The following is a 26,837-nucleotide window of genomic DNA, read 5'->3' on the forward strand; positions in this document are numbered from 1 at the left end:
AATGTATTAACCCTTTCTTTCTCAAATAGGCTACAAAATCTTCTCTGTTGTTTAGCCCAGGGGTATAGCAGGCATTCAACTTAACCAGCCATGTATATTCCAACCATCCCAACTCCTCCTCAGCATTCAACTTGATCTCATAGTCAGCAATATTTCCCAAAACCAAAAACTTAAAATTGATTTTACAATCCCCCCATTTTATAATGTTTACCTAAAGCATTAGCTTTGTTGCCAGTTTCCACAGCTCTTTTGTGTTCATACATTCTTTTGAACAGCTCCCTACTAGTACGGCCAACATAGAATGCATTGCAAGACTGACATACAATTAGATAAACAACAAACTTTGATTTGCATGTGTAAACCTTGTTGACATACATTTTTACATCATTAATAACAATTTCACTGACTCCTTCATAAATTAAATGACAGAAATTGCATGCCAAACATTTTCCATCCTGCCTCTTGTACTAAAAGACCTGGGATTCAAACTGCTTTGGAAAAAGTTTTTAAAACCACAATCTCCCCTTCCCCTCACACTAAGCTGCTCGGGGTTGAAATAGATAACCATCTAAACTTTAATGTCCATCTAAACTGTAATGTCCATATCTCACAGACCATCACAAAGGTAGATAAGAAACTAGAAACCCTATACAAACACAAACAGTTCCTATCAGACCAAGCTATAATCTCCTTAGCCCAAACCCACCTCTTGTCTACCCTAATGTATGCATCACCAGTCCTAATTCATATCAGGAAAACAGACCTAAACAAACTAGAGTCATGTTAGAATAAAACTGCAAAATTTGCCAACAACTCCACTATTAGAAGTCATCACTGCCTACCCTGAAGCAACTACAGTGGTTAGAACTCCCTCAGCTAATTAGCTATCACAAATTAGTCCTCGCCTTCAACATAATGAGCCCTCAGAAAACCCCAGCCCTAAACCAACATTCTGAAAATCGCCCTCTACGCTCATCCAACAAAACCCTGCTCTGCATAACCAAAGCCAATAACACTGCAGGGAAAAGTCTGTTCTCCCACACCATTGCTAGGGAATGGAATAACCTCCCCCAAAGTATCTCCTCTGCACCATCCGTCTCACTTTTCAAGACATCACTAAAGTCACATCTCTTGCAGTCATGGCTCTGTTCCTGTATCACATAAAATATTTTCTGCTGTCTTCCTAACTTGCCAAACCTCATCTCCTCACTGCTTACCTCAACTATTCTGTACTACTCAAATACTCCCGATCAGGAACTACTATCCTACAAACTGTTTCTCGTTCTATGACAAATCTCCCACATAGCATTATTTTCCAGATTACATTCCTTCATTTTTATGCTTTGTACTACCAATAGGGAATTCAAAGTTTTGCTATCTGTATACCAAGCTTGCTCAAATCCAACTAAGGTACGAAAAATCTCCTTGATTGTACATATGCCACTGTATAGAAATTTTCTGTCATTCATAGGGTTCATAGGTTCATAGATTAGTACTAGGCTAACTGCCCTTCCAAGCCATTTTAAGCCTAGCCAGTTATCCCCTGTGAGGTTCAAACCCTGTACCTTGTGTTTCTAAGACAAACACCTTAACCATTAGGCCACTGTCCCAACGCCTTGGATTTGTGGATTGTGTTTGTCATATAAAGAAATTGTTTTGTTATTTGTTGCATTTGTACTGTTATGTTATGGAGCTTTTCTCCCCGGGCCTCCGCTGTAAATGGACCTTGTTCCAGTCGGACTTTCGCTGTAAACAGATGTAAAATAAATAAATAAAAATAAAGAATTTAACTAGTGGGTGAATAAAAAAATGTTTTTTTTTCAAAATCTTTTCGTAGTATCTTCAAAGGTTCATGTCTAAAGCCATCATAATTTGAATAAATAACATTTCAGCTTTAAGATCTTTCTTTCCATGGGCTAGATAATTTAAATTACATTTATGTAACTATAATGGTGTCTTGCAGATCTTGCAATTTCTTGTGTATGATTTCAAAATATGGCTTTATGAAGAAAGTTCTGAAGTGTGGAGCACTGAGCCAGCATCTCCAGTAAGAAGTCATTCAGATGTCTGTAAATGATCTTTATATTTATTTGTTATTGCTGTAACACGGTCAGTCCTTAAAACACCTACCCAGCCAACTTTTTAATATGTAGAAACAACTTATTCCAAAGACTTAAAACTCTTTGGCAAAATAGTTATTTCTGTGCTTGGGACTCGTATGTCAGTGTAATAACCACCTGTCTGGTGGTAGCAGTGGTGTTATGTCATGTTTAATTCCACATGGACCAAATTTCTTCCATAATAGTAGTGAAATCTGAATAATATGCAAGCTATAATGCCCGACAGGGTATGTGTTGATGTGTAATACCCGCCCAGGGGTGTTATGAGGCCCGATACCACAGGATCTGCAAGATACCCTCAGTTACAGTTTTAGCTTTGGCATTTAAATTGTTTGAAAGGGCCATTTCCAGATCTATCATCTAGAGAGGAAATGCCTTATACTTGTATAGCTCTGTCCTGATTCCCTGTGGATTGTGCTGCTTCATCTGAAGATCCTATCCATCAGGGCCAGCCAGCATCATTTAACCTCCAGTATATTGTCACTTGTTGAATCCCCATTCAGATTCTGAGACTTCCACAGAGAACCCCCCGAGGAAAGTCACAGGAAAGGTACATGCAAGAAGAGACATGTCATCTCCTCCCAGAAGTCACTCTCAGAAGATACTGACTTCAGGGAAGGCAAAGGAGTCCCTTTCGTCACCCCTGAAAGACGTCTCCTTTGAAGAGATCCTGGAATTGATGAAGCAAGGGGGTGGGGGCTGGTCATCTGAAGCCCCATTCCAAGAGGAGTCTGCATTCCTTGAGGCTTTTGTGGCTAGCTCATTTACTGCCTTGGTGGTCCTGCCCACTAACAAGCACATAGATTTGGTCTCACAGCAGACTTGAAAGGAACCTGACACGGTGGAACTGATTCCTAAGAAACTAAGTGAGATACTTGGGTCTCACCCCGAACAGGTCACACTGGACCAAGGGTCCCCAGTTGATGCTGTGGTGGTGGCAGTAGCAACCACAAAGGTAGAGATTTCTGAAGACAGCACCTGTGTCCATCCCCCTTACAGGTTACTAGGGTGTTGGACAAAACCGGAGAGTGGACATATGCTTCGGCGTTGCTTGCTGCTTATGCTAAATTGGACTTTCAGGATGTTCTTGTTAGTAAGAGCATATTAGGAGATGTACCCACCAAAATGCACAGGAAAGATTGTAGGAAGAATAATATTCTCCATCGCTCCAGCATGCATCCTAGGCATATTATGAAAAATGTGGTTAAGAATCAAGTGCTACTCTGTAAGAGACCTCACACTGATGGTGCTGACTACACTGCTGCGGTCAAGGGCCTTACATCAGATCTTTTAGACAGAGAGGGTACAAGAGGTTTGACATAGACAGTGCAATAAAGGAGGTTAATTCCTCTGATATTTGTAAAACCAAGCCCTATTTTTCTGATAGCTGTCAAGTTGAAGTACAAAGTGCAGGACGGACAAATATTCAACCTGTGGATAGATTGTGCCTGACTTAATCTAATAATGTCAATGTAATATGTGATATCATTAAAAAGAATTGGCCCATTTTATGGACTGATCCAGGTATTAGCTGGGAGCTAGGAGCTAATCCAAGTTTTAGCTTCAAGAATAATAGAAACCTGAGACAAAAGTTATGCTACAAGCACCATAATACATGTGAGAGGTTTAACTCACAGCGTAGAGGTACCCACCCCTGTAGAACCTGTAAAGCTTGTGCTTATATATGGTCTGCATGGATGGTTAGACATCCATTAAATGATAAGCCTATAGAGTTTTCTTTTTATGCTGATTGCTAAATAATCAATATTTCTTGTGGAGCACAGTGTAATTTATGTAGTGCATTCTACATAGGCAAGACAAAAACCACATGTTGAAAGAAAGAATTATGGAACATCTCAATGACATACGTAACAGCAAAAGTACGAATGCACTAGCTAAGCATGTCATTGATTGAGACACAGCACAATTTAAAATTTTTAGTTCTACAGAAAGTTAATGTTAGTTTACGTGAAGGGGGGACATAAAAAATGAAACAGAATGTTGAATTAAGATGGATTGTGGATTTTAAGGCATATTTTTCACCGTGCCTTAATAGTGCTGTGTCTTTAAAACCTCTTTTGAAGAGAAGAGGTCTACCACATTGAATTTTATGATGTATTCCTAAGCTTTGTTTTTATTGGTTAGTGCTTGTATTTAAATCCTGAATTTTTCATCAGTTTGTATTTAGGTCTGAAGAAGAGGGTTGCCTCGAAAGCGCTTAACTATCTGCAGTATTTATTTTAATTGTATTAAAGTGCCTTTACCTCCAGCCGAAGTGCCTTATTTCTATTTATATATTTACATTTTTGGGCTCTTTTGGTTCCACCACTTTCTTTGGCTATTATCATTAACAATTGTGTCCTGGGATGCCTTGTATTCCAGGCAAAGATCATCACCTCTCAGAATTCTGTATGATACCAAGTAAAGAGATGGGGCTTTAAGGTAATCAGCATAGGACATTGTGTGTTCTCCCTGTATCCCCTTTATAAGGAAATGTGGACATTCCATTTTCTGCATATGTCTGGTCAAGTACTTACTGAAGGAGGCATTTTACTCTATGATGGGTCTAGACCTAGATGCCATACCCTTGTCTACAAGTTGAACAACATAGAAGGATTTTCCTACTACTTTAGACGCCTGTTGGTCAAAGGCTAACTTACTATCTACATGAATTCATAGATCCTGGACTAATGAATCAACCTTTAGGGGTGTTTTACTGATGTAGTTACCTGGTCCAGGCTAACTTCTCAAAAGGTACTACAATGCATTTCTTGGTACTGAGTTTTAAGCCATAACTTTGGCACAAAGTGTTTGTCTATGTTGGACCTTGCTGAAGGGTGTTCCTGTCTTGGGGGGATTCATTGACTTTCCCAGTTTGCCTTTTCTGCGAACTTGGTCAGCCAGAGTCCTTTGACACTGGCTTTGACATCCAAGAAGTAGATACCTAAAAGGAGTGGGCTTAGCACAGGGTCCTGGGGGGCTCCATTGGTGACTGACCTCTTTGTGGAGGTAGCCTTACCAGTTCTAACCTCTTGGGTCCTATTAGTGAGCCAGCTAGCTCTCCAGCATGTTATAAAGTGGTTTATACCTAGTTCGTAGGTTTGTTGATAGTGTTCGAGTGGGGAATTGTATTAAATGTTTTAGCCAGATCTAGGTAGGCAGTATGCACAGTTTTCACTTTGCTTTAGTGACCTCTTCATAGAAGCTCACCAGATTGAGTAAGCATAACCTTCCCTTGGCAAAGGCAAACTGGGATGGATCCATTGTCTGGAGGTCTCATGTCCTTCTTGACCATTTCAATAATTCTTTCCATGACTTTGCAAATAAGACTAGTCAGACTAATGAGTCTGTAGTTTCCAGGATCTGTTGATTCCCCTTTATGAAGGGGGATGACTGTTGGCAATCCTCCATTTACATAGCACAAAGCGTATTTTAAGTTTATAGTTAAATAATGACAGCAGGGGTGCTTATAAGTTGTATTTTACACTGTTTGGGAGGCATCCTGGAGTGTTATCAGGGCCCACTGAGGCAATGTTCTTGGTTTTAGTGAGAGCAAGCCAGTACATGCTCCCTAGTTATAGCTGGAGGGGCTGTGTGAGATGGTATTTTTTGAGGGACAGTTGAAGGTGAGAGTGGGTAAAGTTTGAACTTAATTTGTCTGTTAACAGGTTTGCTATATTGCCAGGCTTGGTGAATGTCACCCCATTAATCCCTAGTTCAGCATATAGCTGTGTGCTGCCCTTGAGGTTTATGACATAGCTGAAGAAGGCCTTATGGTAATCTTTCACCTGGGAAGCTATCTTTACCTCATATTTGCCATTGCTTGACCTATTTAGCCCTCTTAGTTGCTTATTTGGTTTGAGAGTTTTTATCTTTATGGGAATTCTTCTTCTCCTTTCAGCTGCTCTTATTTGGGGTTGCCACAGAGGAACATTACCCTTCTTGATTTTCACTATTTTTTCCCTTTTGTTGTACATATTGTTTAATTTGGGTTGTCAACAGGGTGGTTTGTTTCTGAGGTTAATCCTGGTCATACTTCTGGGAGGCACAGCAGCCTCTAGGCAGCTGTTGGCATGATTGTACAGCGTGAGAGAATTCAGCATAGGCTGCTGTGCTCTCAGGGTTTGGAGAGGCATTGAATTTTGACAAACAATCATTTAATAAAGGATATATTGTCTTGGAATAGTTCCTAACTGTTTAACTGTTACTGGTTTTAATGGGGTTATGTAGTTGATTTTGAAGAAGACAGCTTTATGGGTGGACTTTACCAGGGAGGACAAGGCATTTGGGGAGGGGGGATGCAGCATTCTCCCATATTTGAGCACGGAGTGCAGTATGTTGGAGCCTTTAGTGGGTGTATTCACTATTTGGTCAATGGTGTTTTGTATTTACGAAGTCCAGGAATCTCTGTGTCTGTAGATTTGAGGCTGCATAGGATTCCCAGTGTATAGATGATAAAGTTCCTCATGAGTAGGGTATTAGGTTGGATGATGAGTGTTTGCATTGTGAGCTTCTTGCAACAATGAATGGCAACCTATAGCTCGCTAGGATATAGTATTGGATTTTGGAGGAACTCCAGCACATCATCCTGTTTGACCACCCAAACGTATGCTTGTTATCAATGTATATAGATCTTTAACCCTTGTCTGTGCAGCTACTGGTATAAAAGTGTGGAAGGCATTGAAACCTTGCACTGATGGGCTTTTCTGTGTTGCTTTACACTATGGCTCAGTCACTGCACAGCTGTCTATATTCTTGAGTGTGCGGAGGACTTGGAATGAGTGTAGTCTTTTTAGGCTCTTGGCATTGAGCAGTAACGCCTTGAAGTTCAGTTGAGTTGATTTTGCTGTGTTGGTAGATTTGTGAATTTGACATTGCCTAAAAAAAGGTGCTGTGGGTGGATGAAGTTTTAGGCAATATTTGAAAGCCTATAGGGGAAATATGCAGACCATCCTTTCTTGGCAAGGGATTGTGGTCTATTAACCATGTCTTCTCAAGCTGGCAAATATTGGATCCACTTAGAATGACACTAGAAAGACAGCCAGTTGTTGAAATCAATCATGTTTTGCTAATATTTTGGCATCAACCTCTGTGATGGTAATATGTTGCTAAATATTATGCTCATACCAGCCTGAGACGCATCGTGTCAAAGCTTCATATAGTCCAGGGAGGTACATCTCAGGTAATTTACAAGTACATGTACTATGATCAAATCATACTGGTACCAGTGGTGTATTTACCTGAATTTCTGCATGATTTGGTGAATCCTGGCTCCAGATAAGCAATGTCTTGTTCAGCCTGGTTAGAGAGGCATCTGTATATCTTAAAATGTAGTCCCTTATGAAGAGTCCTGGAAAGTGTATTTAGCTGCCTTAGGTGCTTAGTATTTTGGGCTCCACTGACAGTGACAGTAAGTGTGGTGTTTGGTGTTTTTCTGAGTGCCTTTGGGCTTGCTGAGCCATAACTTTTAACATTTTTTTTTTTATTTAAGGCGATTGTTTTTAAGTACCTCAGCATACGTTAGTGTGTGTGTATGTTGTGGTCTATGTGAGGTGGGTGTTGTGTGCCTGGTTTTGACAACCTGATGTCTCTTGTATGTGAGTGTTTATCCACCAGTGTCATTCCGTAAGTACACCTCTCTCATACTTTGCTGCTTTAAGGATTAAATGGTTGTTGGTAAACATAATACAATTGCTGCATTGTCTCAAGGTGTCCATATCCCCCAAGCAAAAGTTAGGAAATTGCATATCCATACTGTCCAATCATTTGATCGGTGAGTACATGTGGATGGTGTATTGGGGAAAGAAGGCTATTAAGGGTGCTTTATTGGTGCAGACCAATAAGGATGCTTTATCAGGGCAGATTATGATAAACAGTACTAAATTCTACTAACTTTAATGTTTACACAACACTGAATTCTACTAAATCTGTAGGTATTGCCAATCAACGCTCAACTAGCTGCTCAAAGTTTGTTGGCGTGTAGGGTATTTCCTCTATATTGATGCTTTACCTGGTAGTTTTATGGACACCATTCTACAGGGAAAATGTGCTTTCTAGTTGTTTGCTACTGTACAGAGCATTGCTAACCAATGCAAACACGCACAATTTATTGCACCACAAAAAAAGAAAACTAACTAATGAGCTATCTGGCCAGTGAATTGACTACATTAACAGTTCTTTTGTGTATTTCTCAGCTCAGATAGACCAGGCAGACACCTTGTGCCTCAAGATGATTAAACCCAGTCCTTCTAACATATAAACACAGTAGAATAGACCCACAAGTGCAGTGCTACCCCAGACTAAACAGCTATCTGGAAATCGCTTACTGAAGGCAATTTCAAGACAGTCTCATAGCAAGTAATAGTGAGACGGAGAGCAATTTTTTTTTTTTCAGAAAATACATTGAAATGCACACACAAACGCAGGAAACAGTAGCAATCACTCAAAACAACTTAATTTAGCAAAACAATTCAACTTATTAACACCTGCGTGGTATGGAATGTCACACCTCTCACAGTCTACACACACCTTGCATCCCAGAAATTAAAAAACATAAAATATGAATATTTTGTGAACAGTAAAAGCTATTAAAAGTGAACAAAAAGCAGTGTTATCAGTAAGTATTCTTTGCAGTGGTAATTAGTGCATTCATGGTCTCTTCCATAAATGCTGTATTACTGTAATGCACACAAACCCCAAATTATATTTTGTGTAAACTTTTACAAATGTTCATGTCTTGAACTATACCACTTAGACTCATTTTAACCAGACATAAGCTTTCACGTGACAACAAGAAATTTCTTTACAAGTACATGCTTATTGAGATATTTGCAGAAATATGAAAACATATTAAATTGTATGATTAGCAGTATAAATAATACCGGATATCTTTCAAGGTACAACTTCCACTGCAAATATTAATTTCAACATCCAAGTTTTCACATAACGTCATCCAACCGTTTGTAAGTTACTTGGTTTTTGAAGTCTTAAGTACATATGAAATATTGCTTATTTTCAAAATCAAAACACAGCTAGCAATATTTCCAGTATAGTGTGATATAAACCAGCACTTTCAGTGAATTGTCCTGTCTCCCTCATTGATATTTCACAGTATACACCTCAATAAAATATAGTGCTGTTAGTTATGAAAATAAGAACATAAATATGAATAAAAGTGGCCAAGATTCATTTATCCACTGAAGGACATCCTAGACTAATGATCTTAGTGTCACTTTATTAATAACTCCTTGCCCTTTGTAATATTGTCACTTAAAGAAGACATACCCAAAAAGGTTTTGTATGCCTCAAGGAGATAAAGGTGTGAACAGGAAGTATACAAAAAGGCGTTTTAGGCTTGAATGAGCCAACTCTGCCTGGATAGCACTGGATACAAGTAGAACACTTCTGGAATGCAGGCTAGGACTCCAGGCTTTGCTGAGCTCTAGGAGATATGTAGTAAAGGAGGCTTACTCAAGAACAATACTGGTTTGTTGGGTGGGCACTTTGTCATGGATCTGTGGGGTGGGAAGAGTGCATAAATAATCTTGTATAACAGACAATAGCAATGGAATAGTCCAGAGGGGGACTTTGGAAATCAGAATGATGCCATTCAGGAGGTCCCATCAGACTAGCAGTGATGGAGTATATTCAGGATTCTTTTTAGTTCCATGCCAAAAAAGACCTGGGACCTCAGGCCCATTCTTGACCTCAGCAGTTAAAGCAATTTGTGAGGTGGACAAGGTTCCAGATGGTTATGGTGCAGTCCATTTTGCATCTTTGGAAGGAGGATAACTAGATGTGCCCAGCAGACCTTCAGGATGCTTACTACCTTGTAAAGAGACAGCAAAGCAATCCAGAAAGTTACTGCACTTTTGGCTGGGACCCAGTTACTTCTAATTCATACCACTGCCATTTGGTCTCACCTCAGGTTCCAGGGTCTTCAAATGCTTGGCAGTTGTGGCAGCTTACCTGAAACTACATGGATTCTGGGTATTCCCATATCTACATGACTGGCTCCTTAATCTCACCATAGATCAGGTGATTCAGTGTAGGGAATTTTTGCTCCAGTTCTCCCAACACTTAAAAATCATTATAAACATGACAAAAAGCCAGTTTTCTCCAACTTAAGCTGTTGAATTTATAGGGTACTATCTGGACATGACATCCCAGATAGCCAGACTCCTGCACTCAAGGATCCTTTCTCTTCGTCTTCAAGCCTCACAGGTTCTTAGGTTCATAGGTTCATACTAGGCTATCTGCCCTAGGGCATTTGTAAGCCTAGCCAGAGTGTGTTTGGCTTTCGCCACCCATTTTAAATTAATTTTGCTATGCCCTTTTTCAAGGTTAGTATTCTGTGCCTCTGTCTAACAGTGACACAGAAGTGATACCCGGGGTAAACCTACGATCTCCCATCCACTCATCAAGATTCCTCTTGAAGAGAGTCAATGAGGGACTCTGCCTAACCTAAACTGGGATTTTATTCCATAGTGAAGGGAGCCTCTGTGTTATGAATCTGTCCCTCCAGCATGTCCTATTTATTTCAGTGCTGAGGTTCAAGTCTCTCGAGCGCGTAGCTCGATGGGATTTTGATTTTCTGAGGTGCAGCATGTCCATTAATTCTGGGTTGGACATGGCTTTATACATCAGGCACAGATCGTCTCTGAGCAGGTGGTATGCCACTGAGTAGAGCTGGAGTTACTTTAACCGGGCAGCATATGGCATCTGTTTGAACCCTTTGATCCTCTTGGTGAGGTACTTTTGGGGTCTTTCCAGTTGCTGCAGGTGTCTGGTAAGGTACATCCGAAAAGGGGCATTGTACTCAATTATGGTCCTGATGAGGGATGAGTAAAGAGGCGCGATGACCTCCCCTGATCTAGATGTGAATCTCTTCATGATTAGGTTAGCTATATAAAATGTTTTTCTAATCACTTTGGCCATGTGGTTGTCAAATGAGAGATTGCTATCAACTTGGGTCCCCAGGTCCCCAATTACTTCTTCTGTACTTAATGGATTACCACCTATGTGGTTATTTGTGAGCACTTTGTTTTTGCCAAAGGGGATGACTATACACTTTTTGGCGTTTAGCCAGGACTCTGGCACCAGTTGTCTATTTCTATGAGGCCCTTTTGGAGGATGCTTGTGTCGGCTGGAGTGTCGATTATGGCACCCAGCCAATCCCCTAGCAAGACTAATGCTTCATTATTTTGGTTGATGGTTGCATCAGTTACTCTGGCTCTGCAAGCAAGGTATTACATGAAAGTTCTACAGTGGACTTTCTTGGTTCAGTGCTAAATTTTACACCAGCCTGTCTGCTTTTCAGTACACCTCATGCCAGTTTTCAGGCATCACATTTTGTGTTGGTTGACATTTCCTCTTGCCTTCTGGGGTTGGCTGTTTTCCTGTCCACCCCCCAATGGCCACTGAGACCACAGATGCCTCCCTTTTGGGTTAAGGAGGTCATTATGAAGGGAAAATGTCCAAGACGCATGGTCCATAGCAGAGCCAACCTTCAAATCAATGTTTTGGAGATGAGTGGTTCTGTTAGCATTGCATACATTTTAGGGCCATCTCCCCTAAGCTGTGATCTCCATACAGACAGAGAACATGGCAGTAGTAGAGTACAACAGTAGATGGGGAGAAAACTGTTCATACCCGTTATGCTAAGAAGCCATGAATGTGTGGCAATGGGCATTGTCTTAACTATTTTTGGTAGTTGCACACATCTCCGGTAGTTCCAGTGCCTTATTGGACAAAACAGAGCAGGTCTGTTCTTCTGCCCCATGAGTTGTCCCTCAATCAAGCAATGGCATCAATGATTTTCAGTTGCTGGAGCCAGCTGTGCTGCAGTCTTTTCACTTTCTACCTGAACACCAAGTACAGCAGCTACTTTGCCCCGATTCCCTCAAAGTCAGTCACCAAGGGCAGCTCTGGTCTACAGTTGTCCCCTAGGTCTTCCATATGCTTTTACACTCTTTTCCCTCATAGCCAAGTTTCTACACTAAGCCATCAGATGTACGGCAACAGTAGATGTCATTGTCCCATTTTGACCCTGTCAGGTTTGGGTCCCTCCCTTTGCCCTCATTTGAAACTTTTCCCGACTGTCTCACCTGGTCAGCCTCACTGAGACTTGAAACCCATAAAGTTAACTGCATGGTTCCTTGAACTCCAGTAATTGCCAGGGATGTCAGGCTCTCTCTTTCTGTTACGCACATTTTTTGTCCTTTCAGAAGACTAACCTGAGGAAATTTTACAGAAGTGGAAAAGATATGCTGTAGGGGCTTACTGTAATGGCCTTGACCCATTTTTGTGGCACATTTTGTTTTATTTTGGATTTTCTGGCAGGATTATTCCAAGAACATGCCAACTTATGTATCATTAAAGTTTGTTAGCCATATCTAATTTTCATGTTAGGGAAAATCACAGCCTTGTTGCTTCCTTAAAGTTGACTAAGGCTTTCTTAAAGGATCTTTTCTGCTTATACACCCTATCAGCAATTATATTCCCCTTCAGATTTTAACCAAGCCTCCTTTTGAACCTGTTGCGTCTGTAGATTTTAAGTTTTTGACTTGGACAACTATTTTTTATGGTTTTCACCTCTGCCTGAAGAATTTTGGAAGTACAAGCCCTGTTTTGCAAACTGGAGTTCTTTAGTAGCTGAGGAATCTGTTCCGTTCATTGAGTTGGACAGACATCATCAGATAAAGTTATTTACTTATAACACTCTATCCTTGTTGTCTTAAGCTGTCTTGCACAACCTCCCTACATTCCTCTTGCCAAAATTGTCACATTCGATTCTTTGCTGACTGAATAGACCTGTCCATGGCCTTGTCATATCTTCAGTCTTTGAGCTGATCTTCTCTGTTACCACTTTTGGCAGAATATAACAGGTGATATTTTCCATATCTTATGGCATATGTGATGTTTTGGGGCAGACTCTATCTGAGGTATTACAGGGAGCAAGGGGGCATTATGGGTAGGGTAGGAACCTGAGCCTCAGATCTAAAAGCTTCAAAAAAGATTTCAAGGTCATATCTGGTCATATCCAACAAACTATTCGGTAAGCCAGATGAATAAAGACAACGTGGTTGCAGTGTTATGGTAAGTACATAACTTTTGATGTGGTGATGTCCTATCTCTCCTTCATTCTTAGCAGGTTGGGTTCGGATCCAATCCTCTGATCTGAATTGGCCTTAAACATCAGCTCAAGGTCTTTCACTAGCTTGTGGCTATCCCCTATCCCATCATGCACTAGGAGAGCTCCCCAGATCTCATTTGCTGCTAAAACAGATTGGATGATCTTCTCACTGGCTCTGGCTAAGTACAATTTCTTCAAATATTTCTCTTGTAAAAAAAGTGTTTTTTCTACTGTATCTTTTTAATAGTGTGTTTTTCTACTAGTAATTGCTTGTTTTTTTACTGCCAAGTCCTTTAGCTTCTTTTGCATTAAACTGTTGCTGGCCACCGTTTTTCTACAAGGCCTATTTTCCCTGTTCTACTTTGAAATTCAATTTAATCGGCCTGTTTTAGTTAGAGGACTTTCTTAATTTCTAATTCTTGCAAGTAGTTCATTTAAATTAGAGAACTACCTAGACCCATTTAGTTAGAGGGTCTTCCATCCCCTTCTCTCTTCACAGGGCATAGCCTGTTTGTTAGAGGGTTACGCCATCCTCTCCCTTCTGTTAGAGTTAGATATAGTTTGTTCTTACTAGTTGTTTTTGATATAAAAAAATAAAGTTTTTCTCTTTGCATATATCTGCAGTTTGTTGGCTATTTTTTTCCTTGTCTTGACTGATCAGCACTGTTATGTCTACCAAGGATACGAAGGACCCAAAACCCTCTGGGTTTAAAAAGTGTGAAAAGTGCAGACAGAAAATGTCCCTTACAGGTGGGCATATACAGTTGTGTGTGTATTGTTTAGGAGCTGTTCACCTCCAAGGAGTCTTGCATGATGAACAGATAAGGAAAGCAGGTTTTTTTCTTCAGTGACCTTTGCTATTAGATCGCTGAATTACCTAACTCACTTCACAAGATTACAGAGAGATCTCCTGAAAGAGCTAGGAGATGCTCTCCAGGGTTCAGTAGCTGAAGGGGCAGCAGAAAAACTTTCTTTTCAGCTCTGTTCCTTAAATTCTGTGGTCAACTCCTCCATGAGGCTAATTTCCTATGCAGCGGATGGAGCGATCAGAGCAGTGGGTTCAGGAATTTCCTTAAGGACACATTCCTGGATGCATGCTTGTGACTTTGCAGAACCCTTTAAATCTTCCTTTGTGAACCCCCCGTTTGATGGCTTGACCTTGTTTGGAAAAAAGACTGAGGAAGTGACGTTGGCTGCCTCCTTTGTATTAGACGTCCTGACGTCCTTTACAACAGACGGCAGCCGATGTCATATTTACTTACTTTTGGTATTCTGGCCGATCAAGGGCTACCGGGAGCTGGATACCCCATTGGTTAGGACTGCAACAGTGAATACACTTGAACATCTACATTTATTGTAAGTGTACACAACTGTACTTTCTCCTTCCTTTGGGCTCATCTTCGGGAGGAGCCTTGGATTTTGGACCAAGTTCTGGATCTTCTGACTCGTGCATCAGGAACACTCCATCCCTCTCTTCAATCCCTCGAGTTGACAGCTTGGCTGCACCGATTCCAGCCATAGCCAGGCTCCCTAACCTGTCTTCTTCAGTAAAACAAATCCTTATTTCTTCTCATAAGCCTTCAATGAGAAAGACATATTCAAGCAAATAGAAAAGGTTTTCTTCTTTGGCTTTAGAAAATTGCATTGATCCTTTTTCTACCCCAGTAGCTTCTATTCTAGAATTTTTGACAAATCTTTTCAATGAAGGGGCAGCCTCAACTACTATTTCAGTTCAGTTAGCTGCAATATCCAATTTCCATTTAGGTGAATCAGGCCTCAATATTATGTCACACAGACTATGCAAAGCCTTTTTTAAAGGTACCATTTTGTTAAGACCACCTATTGAAGGCCCTCCAGCACCATAGGACTTAAATTTTGTCCTATCCCTTTTAGTTTTTCCTCTGAGCCAGCATTATCCTGCGATCTCAAATATTTGTCCTGGAAAACTATTCTTTTGATAGCTATTACTTATGCTAGAAGGATGTCAGAGCTGCAAGCCTCGTCAATAAAACCACCCTACATGATTTTCCACAGAGAACAGAGTATCCTTATGAACAAACCACTCCTTTTTACCCAAAGTGTGTTCAGACTGTAATTTGAGCCAATCCATAGAGCTGCCAATGTTTTTCCCTAGTTATGAGAATAAGGCAGAGAATACATGTTACATCAATTAGATGTACATAGACAATTTATGCTTCTACTTACTTAGGACAAAGGACTTCAGAAAATCTGACCAACTATTTGTATCCTTTTCAGATTCAAGGAAATGTGTGCCAGTTTCTAAAGTGACACTTTCAAAATGGCTCTCAAGTTATATAACCTTTGTTTACAAATCTCAAAATAAAGATCTTCCCCATAAAATAAAAGGTCATTCTACAAGGGCAATTGCAATCTCTTCCACCTTTAAGGCTAGACTGTCCATTGATGCCATTTGTGCTACAGCAACATGGGCAAGACCACATACGTTTATCACTCATTACAAAGTCGATCCTGCCCCCAGGAGCAGTCCCTCCTTTGGTTCCACAGTTCTGAAGAATATTCTCCCTTGAGCCACCCAAGAAAGATGGTGCTAGGGACGCTGCCCCAACCTGCTAAGAATGAAGGTGAGATGGACAGTACACATGGAGCGTTATGGTGAGTACATGACTTCTTTTTTTCATTCCTTCATTTTTGACATACTTGGATTCATGTAAATAGATTGGTAGTGCATCTGCAAATAATGAAACTTCAAATACAATTCCAAACAATTTCTAGCAAACTTTGAGGCAAGGCTTTTATTTTTGTTTTTAAAGTGAAGCCCCTCCCCTGCACTCCCCATGTGAAGGGAGAGGAAAGCACATAGCCATGAATGTATATATACCTAATCTGAGGTCACACAACTGTGGAAAAAAGGGAACTCTTCATCACTAAATGGTATTTTGGTGAAATGAATTCACTTCGCTGGCTAGGCATTTGTTTACTGCACTTTGAATAAATTGTCAGGTTCCCAACATACTCAGCAGAGTTGGCAGCCCTACTGGTAAAAGTTATTGCTCTAATTTAAAGCATATAGCTACCGCTGCCAAATCTGATCCTTTGTGTGGTACATAATAGGCATCTATTAATACAGCTGACACCACATGTGGCCGAATTTTGCATTTAACCAAGGAGGAACCTCAGAGACCCAGTTTTGGCATCTGCTTGCTTGTATGTGTAGGATTTATAGTGTGCAAGGATGAAATACAAACAGGTACACAAGATGGAAATAAAGGGTGGAGCACTGCCAGAGCATCACTATCTTAAATGTAAAACCCTTGGGAACTGTAAGAAATAATAATCGGGGAAGGGGTAAAACATTTATAGATGCACACCAAGGATATGAAATATCTTGTAGTAAGCATAAATATGAATAGAATTTAAAACTTTTAGTACAATAAAGATAAAACTTAAATTACATGAGAAATTAATTTTCTTCACCAGGAACATGTTTTCCATTGCACATTAAAAAAGTAGGTGGTCAGAGTAACTTGAACGTAAGGAATTGAAGTAAAACAATGACGAGCAAGACCAAAACATGGATCTTGGAAATGGTCATGATAAACAATCCTATAATAGAGGTCTCAAAAGCATCAGGCATGGATAAAGCTAAGTTGTCACCCTAAAAAGGTTTAGGCTGTAAAGAAAAATAGGCAAGGATTCTAAGATTGTTCAAGTAGGCTAGTACAAAGCAAGAATGATAAAAAACATGAAAATGTATAGCATTCCAAAGATAATCCAAGTCAGTATACAATAAAAAATAAAGAAAACCAAAATTGAAAGTCCAAGAATGCTATCCCTGAGAAGGTTAAAACACACATGCATCAATTCTGAAGAAATTAGAAAGTACATTAACCTAGCATGAGACATCAAAATGGTCATGTTTATGTAGGACCAGATGACAGAGATGAACTAAAGGGAAGACAAAACATAAAATCCTTTGTAGAACTAATTATAGCCCTAGGTTCTCCGGTAGTTCTGTAGTAGCCACCAGAGAAAAGCACTACAAGAATCCTGTATATAGCAATAAGTGACATCACTTACAGAAGGCTCAGTTCCACATGGCCCTTATCCAAGGGACATAACAAGTGATGCCATTTTTTCATAATATCAGATGATGCTTAAAATCCAAGGATGTTAGAGCAGCTCTATGGTCATTAAGGCCTGAAGGAACGGAGCACAGAAAACCATAACAATGCTGCTACAACCAGTGTTGATATGACACACAAACAAGAACCTAATTTGTCACTGTAGTGACAACCTCATCATTGCAGTGAACTACTAGATGAAATGTTGCAGGACATGAGGAGTTGCAGTTTATTACAGTGAGGTAAACCAAATAAGGTAAGCAAGCATCCATAAAGCCTCCTAGGTTGCTGTGGTGTTTAATATTTAACTTTGGAAACAGTATGATAAAATAGATGCGGGAAGCATGTTCAGAGTAATTAAGTACAGTAAAAGTGGCATAGCCTTAAAATGAGACAAAACAGTGACCAAGTGCCATACTCTTGCCAGTTCCTCAGGACACTGCAAGAAAATGTTGGAGCTGTATCTGGAGAGCATTGCCTGCACTGGACATTACCAGTAGGGCATGTAGAGACTGTAACCAATGACCATGTAAAAGGCACTGAGAATGCAGTATAAATGACTGTTTGTTTACAGATAATGTGCTGTTTAAGCAGCGAAGTTCAGCTTGTCTATACAGTGAGTTCACATGTATGCCTTTCTTTAAAAGTCGTAGCAGATGGTGTTACATGTTGCCAGAGAGGGATACATTTCCCACAAAACAGAAATCTTTTGACATGCAAGAAAGGCAAAGGTCGAACACTGAAACTGTTACATGCAAGACAAACCAATTGGAAATTACAGGTACTTCGGGATCAGCTGATTTGTTGAGAGGCAAAACGTTTTGTATTGAACTGGTGGGTGATTGGTAAAACAGTCCAGGTGAAGCTGTACATGAAGTGGAGAATATTTATGTTCATTACGTAGAAGAAAATGTACTTGGTAAATGGAAAGACAGCATTATGTTAGAAAGTTAAAGATATAAAGCAAAAGTCTTGTTTCCTTGACATTGCACCTTGAAAGAGATGCCTGCTGACATTTTGACAGAACTTGTTTACTGGCTAGAGGTTTCAAGAAACTGCACAATTCTGGGCTTCCCAAAGACTCCTTCACATTCTCCTTAGAGTCATTAAATATTTTTCTGAACATCTGTTAAAAAGGATGGTAGTCATGTCCATTACTTTTAATAGCTTTATACAGGTAACAAGCTGAACTGTGACAAAACGTGAAGAGAAAGTTTAGGCAGTTAGTCTGTGGTCTGGCAGGTGCATAAGATTAATGTTGCAGTAAACTTAAAAGTACTGGTGAGTGTGTTATAGGCACATCGTACTGTCTTCTGCTGGTGAAATAAAGTTGATAAGGTTTAGAGGGTTACTTGCCTCCCATGTTAATTTCTTCTGGGAACCTCAAAAACATTGCAACAGCTGTGGGTACCCACTTAAGTGTTTCTTTTAGATTGGATGAGAAGAGCATAATAGATTTTTATTTTATTGGCATAGAACCAAGTTGTTTTGGTGATTCCATACATGTCTACTCACACACATGCAAGCACACGTGCATGCACATAAAAACATAAATGTGTGTATATGGATATGTGTACATACATACATATGTATGTATATGTGTGTGTATGTATATATATATATATATATATATAAATATATATATATGTATATGTTTATAAATATATATATATATATATATATATATATATATATATATATATATGTGTATATATATATATATATATATATGAGAGAGAGATTCGGAAACTCGAAATTTCAAAACTTTGAACTTCATATGGAAGAGAACATAACACTGAAGTTTTGAAAGATCAAAGAATTGATGAAAAAAATATATATATTTTTATTTTTTACATTTATGCAGGGGGCAAGCCTCCCTGCACCCCCTGCTAATTAAATATACCAACTCCCAGATCCCATTACAGTGAAGAGAATTTTAAATTTCCCATTCCACACTGTATGGCAATCTCCATTTAAACCGTTCAAAGTTTTAAAACTTTGATCTTATGGTCATGACCATATGAAGTTCAAAGTTTTTAAACTTCAAGCTTCCAAAGTAAGCTCATGTATACACACTCAATCATTGACATCTGGAATCCGATGAAATTGGCTAGTAACTGTCTTGCCTTCTGTGCGAACTACTGTCTGTGTGTGAGTATGCCCAGCCTTTTTGTAAGATCTTGATTACTGGCTGAGGAGTTCTTGCTCCAGCTGGATGTGTTGCCATAGTCTTAAATTTCTGCGCAGACTTTCACCTGTAGTTCAGTCCCAAATAGTAGGGATCCCTCTTCTCTTGGTCTGCACCTTTGGAGTGGACTTCAGATGGTTGAGTTTTATGAAGAGTTGCCCTTCTGTTGATGTCCTGCATGAAATCTGAACAGCATTATAAAGTAATGGATTGAGTTAAATAAAGAAGCTGTTGGTCTTAATGCTGTTGTTTCAGTCCTTTATTGTAGGCAGATGAGCAGGAGACTTTAAGAGAAATGTGTGGATGTTGCAGTGTTTTTGAAATAGTACACAGTCAAAACAGCAGACTGGAATCTTGATCTCTCTTGCTTGCTAGAAATTTCTTAAAGATGCCAGACAGATTTTGTAGTACCTGGATATGTTTAATAGTTTTGTGCTTATCGATACTACATTGCTGGCAGACACTTTCACAGTTTTCTTGTTGTGTTCATTTGTATTTTTTTTTACCAGTTTTCTCTTGTAATACAGTCTGCATGCTTTTCTTGTTTTATTTGTACTAGATTGTTTCTGTACATGAGTATAGCAGATTATTTTGTGCTCCGGCTACTACCTGGCTTTAGTAGTTCACTTTTATTCATCAAAAATTTTACACTGCAGCTTTTCTTTTTCTTCTAAACTGACTTCTTTGCTTATATATATATATATATATATATACATATATATATATATATATATATATATATATATATATATATATATATATATATATATATATTTTTTTTTAGTGGTCAGAGGTTTTACAAGAATTATGCGTCATCATGAAAAGCTAAATTGTCATGCCTAGTTCTGCTTATGAAAGATAATTGGCTTTTTTATTTTTCTTCCTTGTAGCTTCAGTTAATGCTGTATACATATGTGTCCACGGATTTCATTAACACAGTCACAATATACAATGCAGTTCGACGAGTTGGGACAGTTCTGCAGATAATGCACACTTTGAAATATTACTACTGGGTAGTGAATCCACAAGACCGCAGCGGAGTTGTTCCTAAAGGACTGGGTATGTCCATTGTCAGTTTACAAATCACTTTTGCAGTCTAATCACTAAAGGAAGTTTCTAACTACTGAACCATTGTTTTTAGGCATTCTCATCATTTTGTTGGCAGATGTTTTTAAGTAGGTCATTGAATGTAGTCTGATCCCAGCTACTAGTTTTCCTTGAATGGCTATATATGATTATGGAGTACTTCCTATGTGAGAAACAAGATGTGGGAACACTTGGATATCTAACTTTAGACAAGTTAGTCATGGTCTTTGAGTATGTCAGTTTCTCCTAACAATGACATTTGGGGGAGAGTCATAACTTGATTGTTGACAATGTGCTTTCCTTTCCTGATACAATGGTATACTGACTGACAAAGCTGGCAGGGAGGATGGGCATGCCTATCATGAAGGGGGAGGAAATGTACTGAAGTAAGTGTATCAGAACTTACAGAAGTAAAGGTCATGGCTTAAAGCTAAACAAATTCCATGTACGGGAGGCTAGCTGAGGAGGTTGGCTGCTCTAGGCTGGACATGTTGGGGGTAGGGTTTAAGGGAAAAAAAATTGGCATGCAAGTTGAAGAGCATTGTGACGTTGCCTGCTACTAGCTTCAGTCTGTATTTGTGCTTCCTTTTCTTAACATAGCTTGACTGTCAGAGCCAGGGGATGATGCATGCAGTGAAGTCAATATCTCATTCCTCTTCACTGCTGTCAAGGCAACTCATGCAGGGAGAGGTAATAATGGGATCCTGGAATAGAAGAAGCAGCCATGTAGCTGAGGGTCAGCTGTGGGCACACTCAAGGAACAAAGGTATTCAATCTCTCTCTCTTCCTGTATACAAATTATTGCTAATCTGTGGCCCCTCATTTCTTCACTGCATCCTTGCAGCCATGACGACTGACAATGACCTATGCTCATTGCACAGCATGGGTTACCATATTTCATACAAATCACTTGATGTCCTTCTATATCACTGTTGCAGTATTCTAAACAGACGGCATCTCCTACCGAGGGCAACCCAATGCTCAGCCAATATACCACATCCTAATGATGGTGTACATGCTGTATGCCTCATCTATGGTCCCTGCACAGAATGTAGTGTAAAAGGGACATATGGACACAGCTACCCAGAACTTCTTTGCTGTTTGGCTTAATCCTTTAACCCCGAGATGCTTCTGGCAGGTAAGAAGGCCAAAAAGTCTCAGACGGATTCTTTAACTGTCCAGCCTTCAACGGATGTCTGTAGAAGTAGGTAATAGCTCTGTAGGTAATTCAGCATCTACAATGGATTTCTCTGCCCAGGACCATGGCAGAGACTGACAAGGATGTCTTTTTGCATGTCATCGTAGGCTCTACAGGCATCTGTTCTGGGCTTTGAGGGTGAGCTGAGATGGTTATCTTGGAGGGTCCTAGAGGGATTCCGCAGGTATTGGTCAGGAAGAAGGTTCTGGATTCTTATCTAATCTTGCCAAGGCTCAGAACCTCTAATATTTTTTGGACTGACGTCCCCACCAAGAAAAAACAAACTGAAGCATGTTTCGGTCCATCCTAAGGATCCTCAAAGGGAATGGCAAGCGTTTACTTGGGGCTTGTTTTCTACCTTGATGGCCCTGAAGCCTCCTCAGAAGGTTTCGGTACCTGCTGCTCCTTGAACCTTTACCCTCTTCTAAATGGTATAGGGAACTGGATTGCGCAGATGAGGATTAATTGTCTGATGAGGGGTCTTTGTCCCATTCGTTACAGATGCCTTCACCTTTGGCTTATGGTTCTGATGAAGGGGAGTCTTTTAGCCCTGAGTCTCCTTTCAAGGAATTGTCCTTTGGTGACACAACTGCTAGGATGATGGAGTATTTTACATGGGATTCTTAAGTGTCTGATATTCAGAAAGATAATATGAGTTGTTCAGATAGATACTCCTAAACTATAGGCAGTTCGTCCTGTGTCGGCTGCCTTGTTAGGCACTTTCATTGCTGCTTCCAAGTCTCCTGATTCTCAGCCTCCTAAGAAGCCTGATGGGTTCTATAAGGTTCTTGAGTCATCATCCTGATCCTGCTGTGTGGTGTCAGTGTCTTCTGGCAAACCTTCTAAGCTCTTGCCATCTTCCAAACTTTTGCCTTCTGATAAAGATAATAGGACAATGGAGAGGATTGGTAAGAAAGTTTGCATTGCTTCTACTTTGGCCCTTAGGACTGTTAATTATCAGACCCACATGATTAGTTATCTTCTGGCCTTGATTACTCAGGTTTGTCAGGTTATTTCTGACCACCCTGATTCTGAAGGCCAGTCCTGTGCCTTACCTATTTTAGGTTCTGCTTCTCAAGTGGCTCACCACTCTAAATGTAACTGTAATGCTGAAGATGCCTGTTCCAGGGCTGTGGCTTTTGGGTCTGTTATGAGATGTTATTCTTGGCTTTGTCTCCAGTTTCTGCCTGAGGACACTAAAGCCAAGTTGTTGGATGTTCTTTTGGATAGTAAACATCATTTTGGGACTGCTGTTGCAGACTTGTTTAAGTCTGTTCAAGAGAAATGCAAAGCCTTGCAGGACCGTAAAACATATTTTTGTCTCTCCTATTCATATGTTTGGAGGAATTCTCCATCTAGGTATGCTTTTGTTCGCAGGTACTCTGCCAGGCCTCCGAAGGCAGGAAGGGTGGTAGGCAGGCCCACTGTGTTAATGTTTCTCAGATTTTTGTGGCCCAGAAGCCTCCTTTTTCTGATAAGCCCACTTCTCTTGGACAATTCACCCCTTACTTAGGCCAGGTTCCTTTATCCCTTCGGCTTTCCCTTTGTCTTTCAAATTGGTGACTTATTTCAGACTCTTGGGTTCTTTCTGTCAACTGTTAGGGTTACTTCATGGTATGAAAGTGTCTTGCTCCTTTTTCAGGGATTCCTCAACCTACTCTAGAGCAACTTCCTCATTTCCTTGAGGTTCTATGGTCCCTGGTGAACCAAGGAATCATTCAACCTGTCCCCCCTTCCCAAGTGGAAAAGAGTTTTTATTCCAGAATGTTACTGGTTCCTGAAAAGGAGGGCACTTGAAGACCTATTCTGGATCTCTCTTTATTCAGCACCTTTCTCAAGGTTCCTTTTTTTCAGATGCTTATTCTTTAAACCCTGTTTCCTCTTTTACTACCCCAGGCTTTTTCTCATGTCTTTGGATTTGAAAGATGCTTACCTTTATATCCGTATTCACCCCCTCTTCAGGACATTTTTACATTTCTCTGTATCTTCCTTTCTTTTTCATTTCTCTGCTTTGCCCTTTGGCTTCTACTGCCCCAAGAGTATTCACAAAATGTGTAGCTTCTGTGATTGTGTTTTGCAGGCTCCAAGGCATTCAGATTTTTCTTTATCTAGACTACCTGTTGCTTCAGGTGCCTTCTTCCAGTTGCTTGTTAATAGGATCTGGAGTTCACCAAATTTCTTCTTCAAAGTTTGGGGTTCACTATCAGCTTCCAAAAGTTCATCTTAACTCCTTGTCAGGATCATGTGTATGCGGGATGCAAGATTCCGACAGTGCCATTATTGGCCTCTCTTCCACCTCCAAAAGATTTGTCATTGTGAAGCTTCTTGAAATCTCTCTTTCCTCTGTTTGCCATGCCAACCAGGGAGTTTCTTCAGGCCCTGGTATTCATGGCCTCCTGTATTCCAATGATCCCTCTTGCCAGACTGCAAATGCAGAAGCTTTAGTGGTACCTCAGGTCACTTTGGCTGCAGCATTGTTACCATCTGGACTTCAGTGCACCTCTCCTTCTCTGCGTTAATATGTAGTTTGAGTGGTGGATTTGACAATTTGCTGTCAACCCAGGCCAGCACTTTCAGCCTCCAGTCCATTCTCAATAACTGTTCACTGATGCCTCAGACATGGGGTGGGGGCATCTTTTGGTCAGGGTCTCTGGTCCCCTCATCAGAAGTCAGACCATATCAACATCAAAAAGATGAGAGCTGTGATTCTGGCCCATAAAGCTTTTAACCCCATGTTCTCTCCAGGCCTCTTGAAGTTGTACACCGACAATACTACAACGATGTGGAATGTCAACAGGGAGGCCCAAAATCTTCCAGCCGACACAATATAACTCCAAAAACTAGTAAAAAACAAACCGACTCAGCTCCCCAGACACTGCAAACTTTAATAGAACAAACAAGTGGAAAACACGTAATAATTCTATAGATATAAACCGATAACTAAGCGCTTTCACCTGCAAACATAGTCAGGCATCATCAGAGTAAGAAAACCTTTACAGCTTTGTTCCATTTAAAGGCCCAAAATCTTACCTCCTCTGCAAGATGGCTTGAAAGGCGTCTCTCAGTTATCTGTTAACTCTTTAGGATGTATGCATTCTTTCAGAGCACAGACCCTCTGAGCAGGTCCAAAACACAGGCTCATAAAGGGATGCCTCACAGAGACCTGTTTCTGGGCATTGTCCGTCAGTGGGGTATTCCTCAGGTAGATCTTTTTGCCTCTCCTCTGAGCAGGCAGCTTCCTCTCATCTGTTCCAGAGTGCCATGCCATCTGTTGTTGAAGATGAATACCCCTTCCTTTCCTTGAAAGAGGATGTTTCTTTATGCTTTCCCTCCTCGTCTTCAATTTCTAAGAGTCCTGCAGAAGATTCAGCTGGACTCCTCAGTAATCTTGCTAATGACTCCCTTTTTGGCCAAGACAGCATTGGTTCCTCCTCTTAATGCATCTTGCCGAGGCAATCACTGCAAGTTACTTCACCAGTTGGATGATCTCATCCATCCTCCCTTCCCAACTCTTCAATTGACAATGTGGTTGATAGGGTTTTGATCCATTTCAGGCACCTCTTTTCTGAGGATGTGCTCAGGGTTTTACAGGAGGCAAACAAACCCTCAACCAGAAAATCTTGTAGATTCAAATGGAAAAGGTTTTCTGTCTGGTGACCTTTTTTCAGTGAGGGACACTCTGGTCCTTTCTTATTTGTGAGTTCTTCCAGTCTAGCCTATTCTTCTGTGAAGGCCCATTTGTCAGCCATTTTTGCTTGTCTGCCTTTGAATCCTCCTTTGGCTTATTGTTTTGAAGTCAATTTCTTAAAGGCATCCTGCATATTGGGCCTCCAAGGAAACCTATTCCTGTTCTTGGGGCCTTAATTTTGTTTTGGAAAAACTGACACAGGCTCCTTTTGAGCCTGGAGATTCTGCTTCTTTGCAACATTGGACTGGATGACTGTTTTGTTGCTGGCTCTTTCTTCTGCTTGGAGGATTTCTGAGCTCCAGGCCCTTATGGCCATTCCTCCTTTTTTGTTTTTTTCACAGGGATAGTGTCTCCCTTCATAGTAATCCTTCTTTTATGCACAGGGTAGTAAATGAGTTGTCCTTGAATCAGTCAGTACAAGTCCCTTTCTTTTTCCCCGTCTCCTCAGACTGCTATTGAGAGGGTCCTGCATCCCTTGGATTTGCACAGACAGCTCAGGTGCTACTTGGATAAAACTAGGACTATTCATAACTCTGATCAGCTTTTTATTTACTTTCATCCTAGGTCTTTGGGTTGTCTGTCTCTAAGCAAGCAATCTCCTCCTTGATATCCAAGGCCATTTCCTTTTGTTTTTCTTTTTGTGAGAAATCTCTCTCTACTTCTGTTAGTGCTCATTCCACTAGGGCTATTGCCTCTTCTATTGTCCCTCAAGGGGTTGGGCACCAGTTCCATCCTTGAAGCTGCTACTTGATCTTCAGTGCATACCTTTACCAAGCATTAAAAGCATGCCAAAAAGTGCATAGTCATCCCCTTTGGAAAAAACAAAATACCTCCGAACTACCACATACGTGGTAGTCCCCTAAATACAGAAAATGTAATAAGGGATCTGCGGACCCAAGTAGATAGTAATCCCTCCTTTGATAATCATATTGCAAAAGTGGTTAGAAAATCCTTCTATGTAGCCCACCTAATCACAAAAGGGTTCGCATCTAGAACAAAAGAGGTTATTGTGCCCCTCTACTCATCACTCCTCAGACCCATCATACAGTACAATTCCCCATTTGGGATGTACCTTACAAGACACCTGCAACAGCTGGAAAGACCACAGAAGTACCTCACTAGGAGGATTACTGGTCTCAAACAGATGCCCTGTGCATCCCGACTGAAGAAACTCCAGCTGTACTCTGTTGCATACCGCTTGCTCAGAGATGATCTATGCCTGACGTGCAAGGCCATGTCCAACCCAGAATTGATGGACATGCTCCACCTAAAAAAAAACAAAAAAAACAAATCCCCGAGAGCCACATGCTCTAGGGATCG

At 40.4% G+C, this 26,837-nt stretch overlaps 1 protein-coding gene across 1 annotated transcript in view; it reads left to right on the plus strand.

Moving 5' to 3' along the window:
* LRBA (LPS responsive beige-like anchor protein) overlaps positions 1 to 26,837 on the plus strand; it is a 4,045,850-nt gene that overhangs the window by 849,419 nt on the left and 3,169,594 nt on the right. Inside the window, exon 13 of the mRNA XM_044063433.1 lies at positions 20,436 to 20,604. Coding sequence (XP_043919368.1) covers positions 20,436 to 20,604 — 169 coding nt within the window. The remainder of the gene's footprint in view (positions 1 to 20,435; positions 20,605 to 26,837) is intronic.

The sequence above is a fragment of the Protopterus annectens genome, chromosome 2.part1 (assembly GCF_019279795.1).
Source record: "Protopterus annectens isolate FY-2018-M chromosome 2.part1, PAN1.0, whole genome shotgun sequence".
NCBI classification, from domain to species: domain Eukaryota; kingdom Metazoa; phylum Chordata; order Ceratodontiformes; family Protopteridae; genus Protopterus; species Protopterus annectens.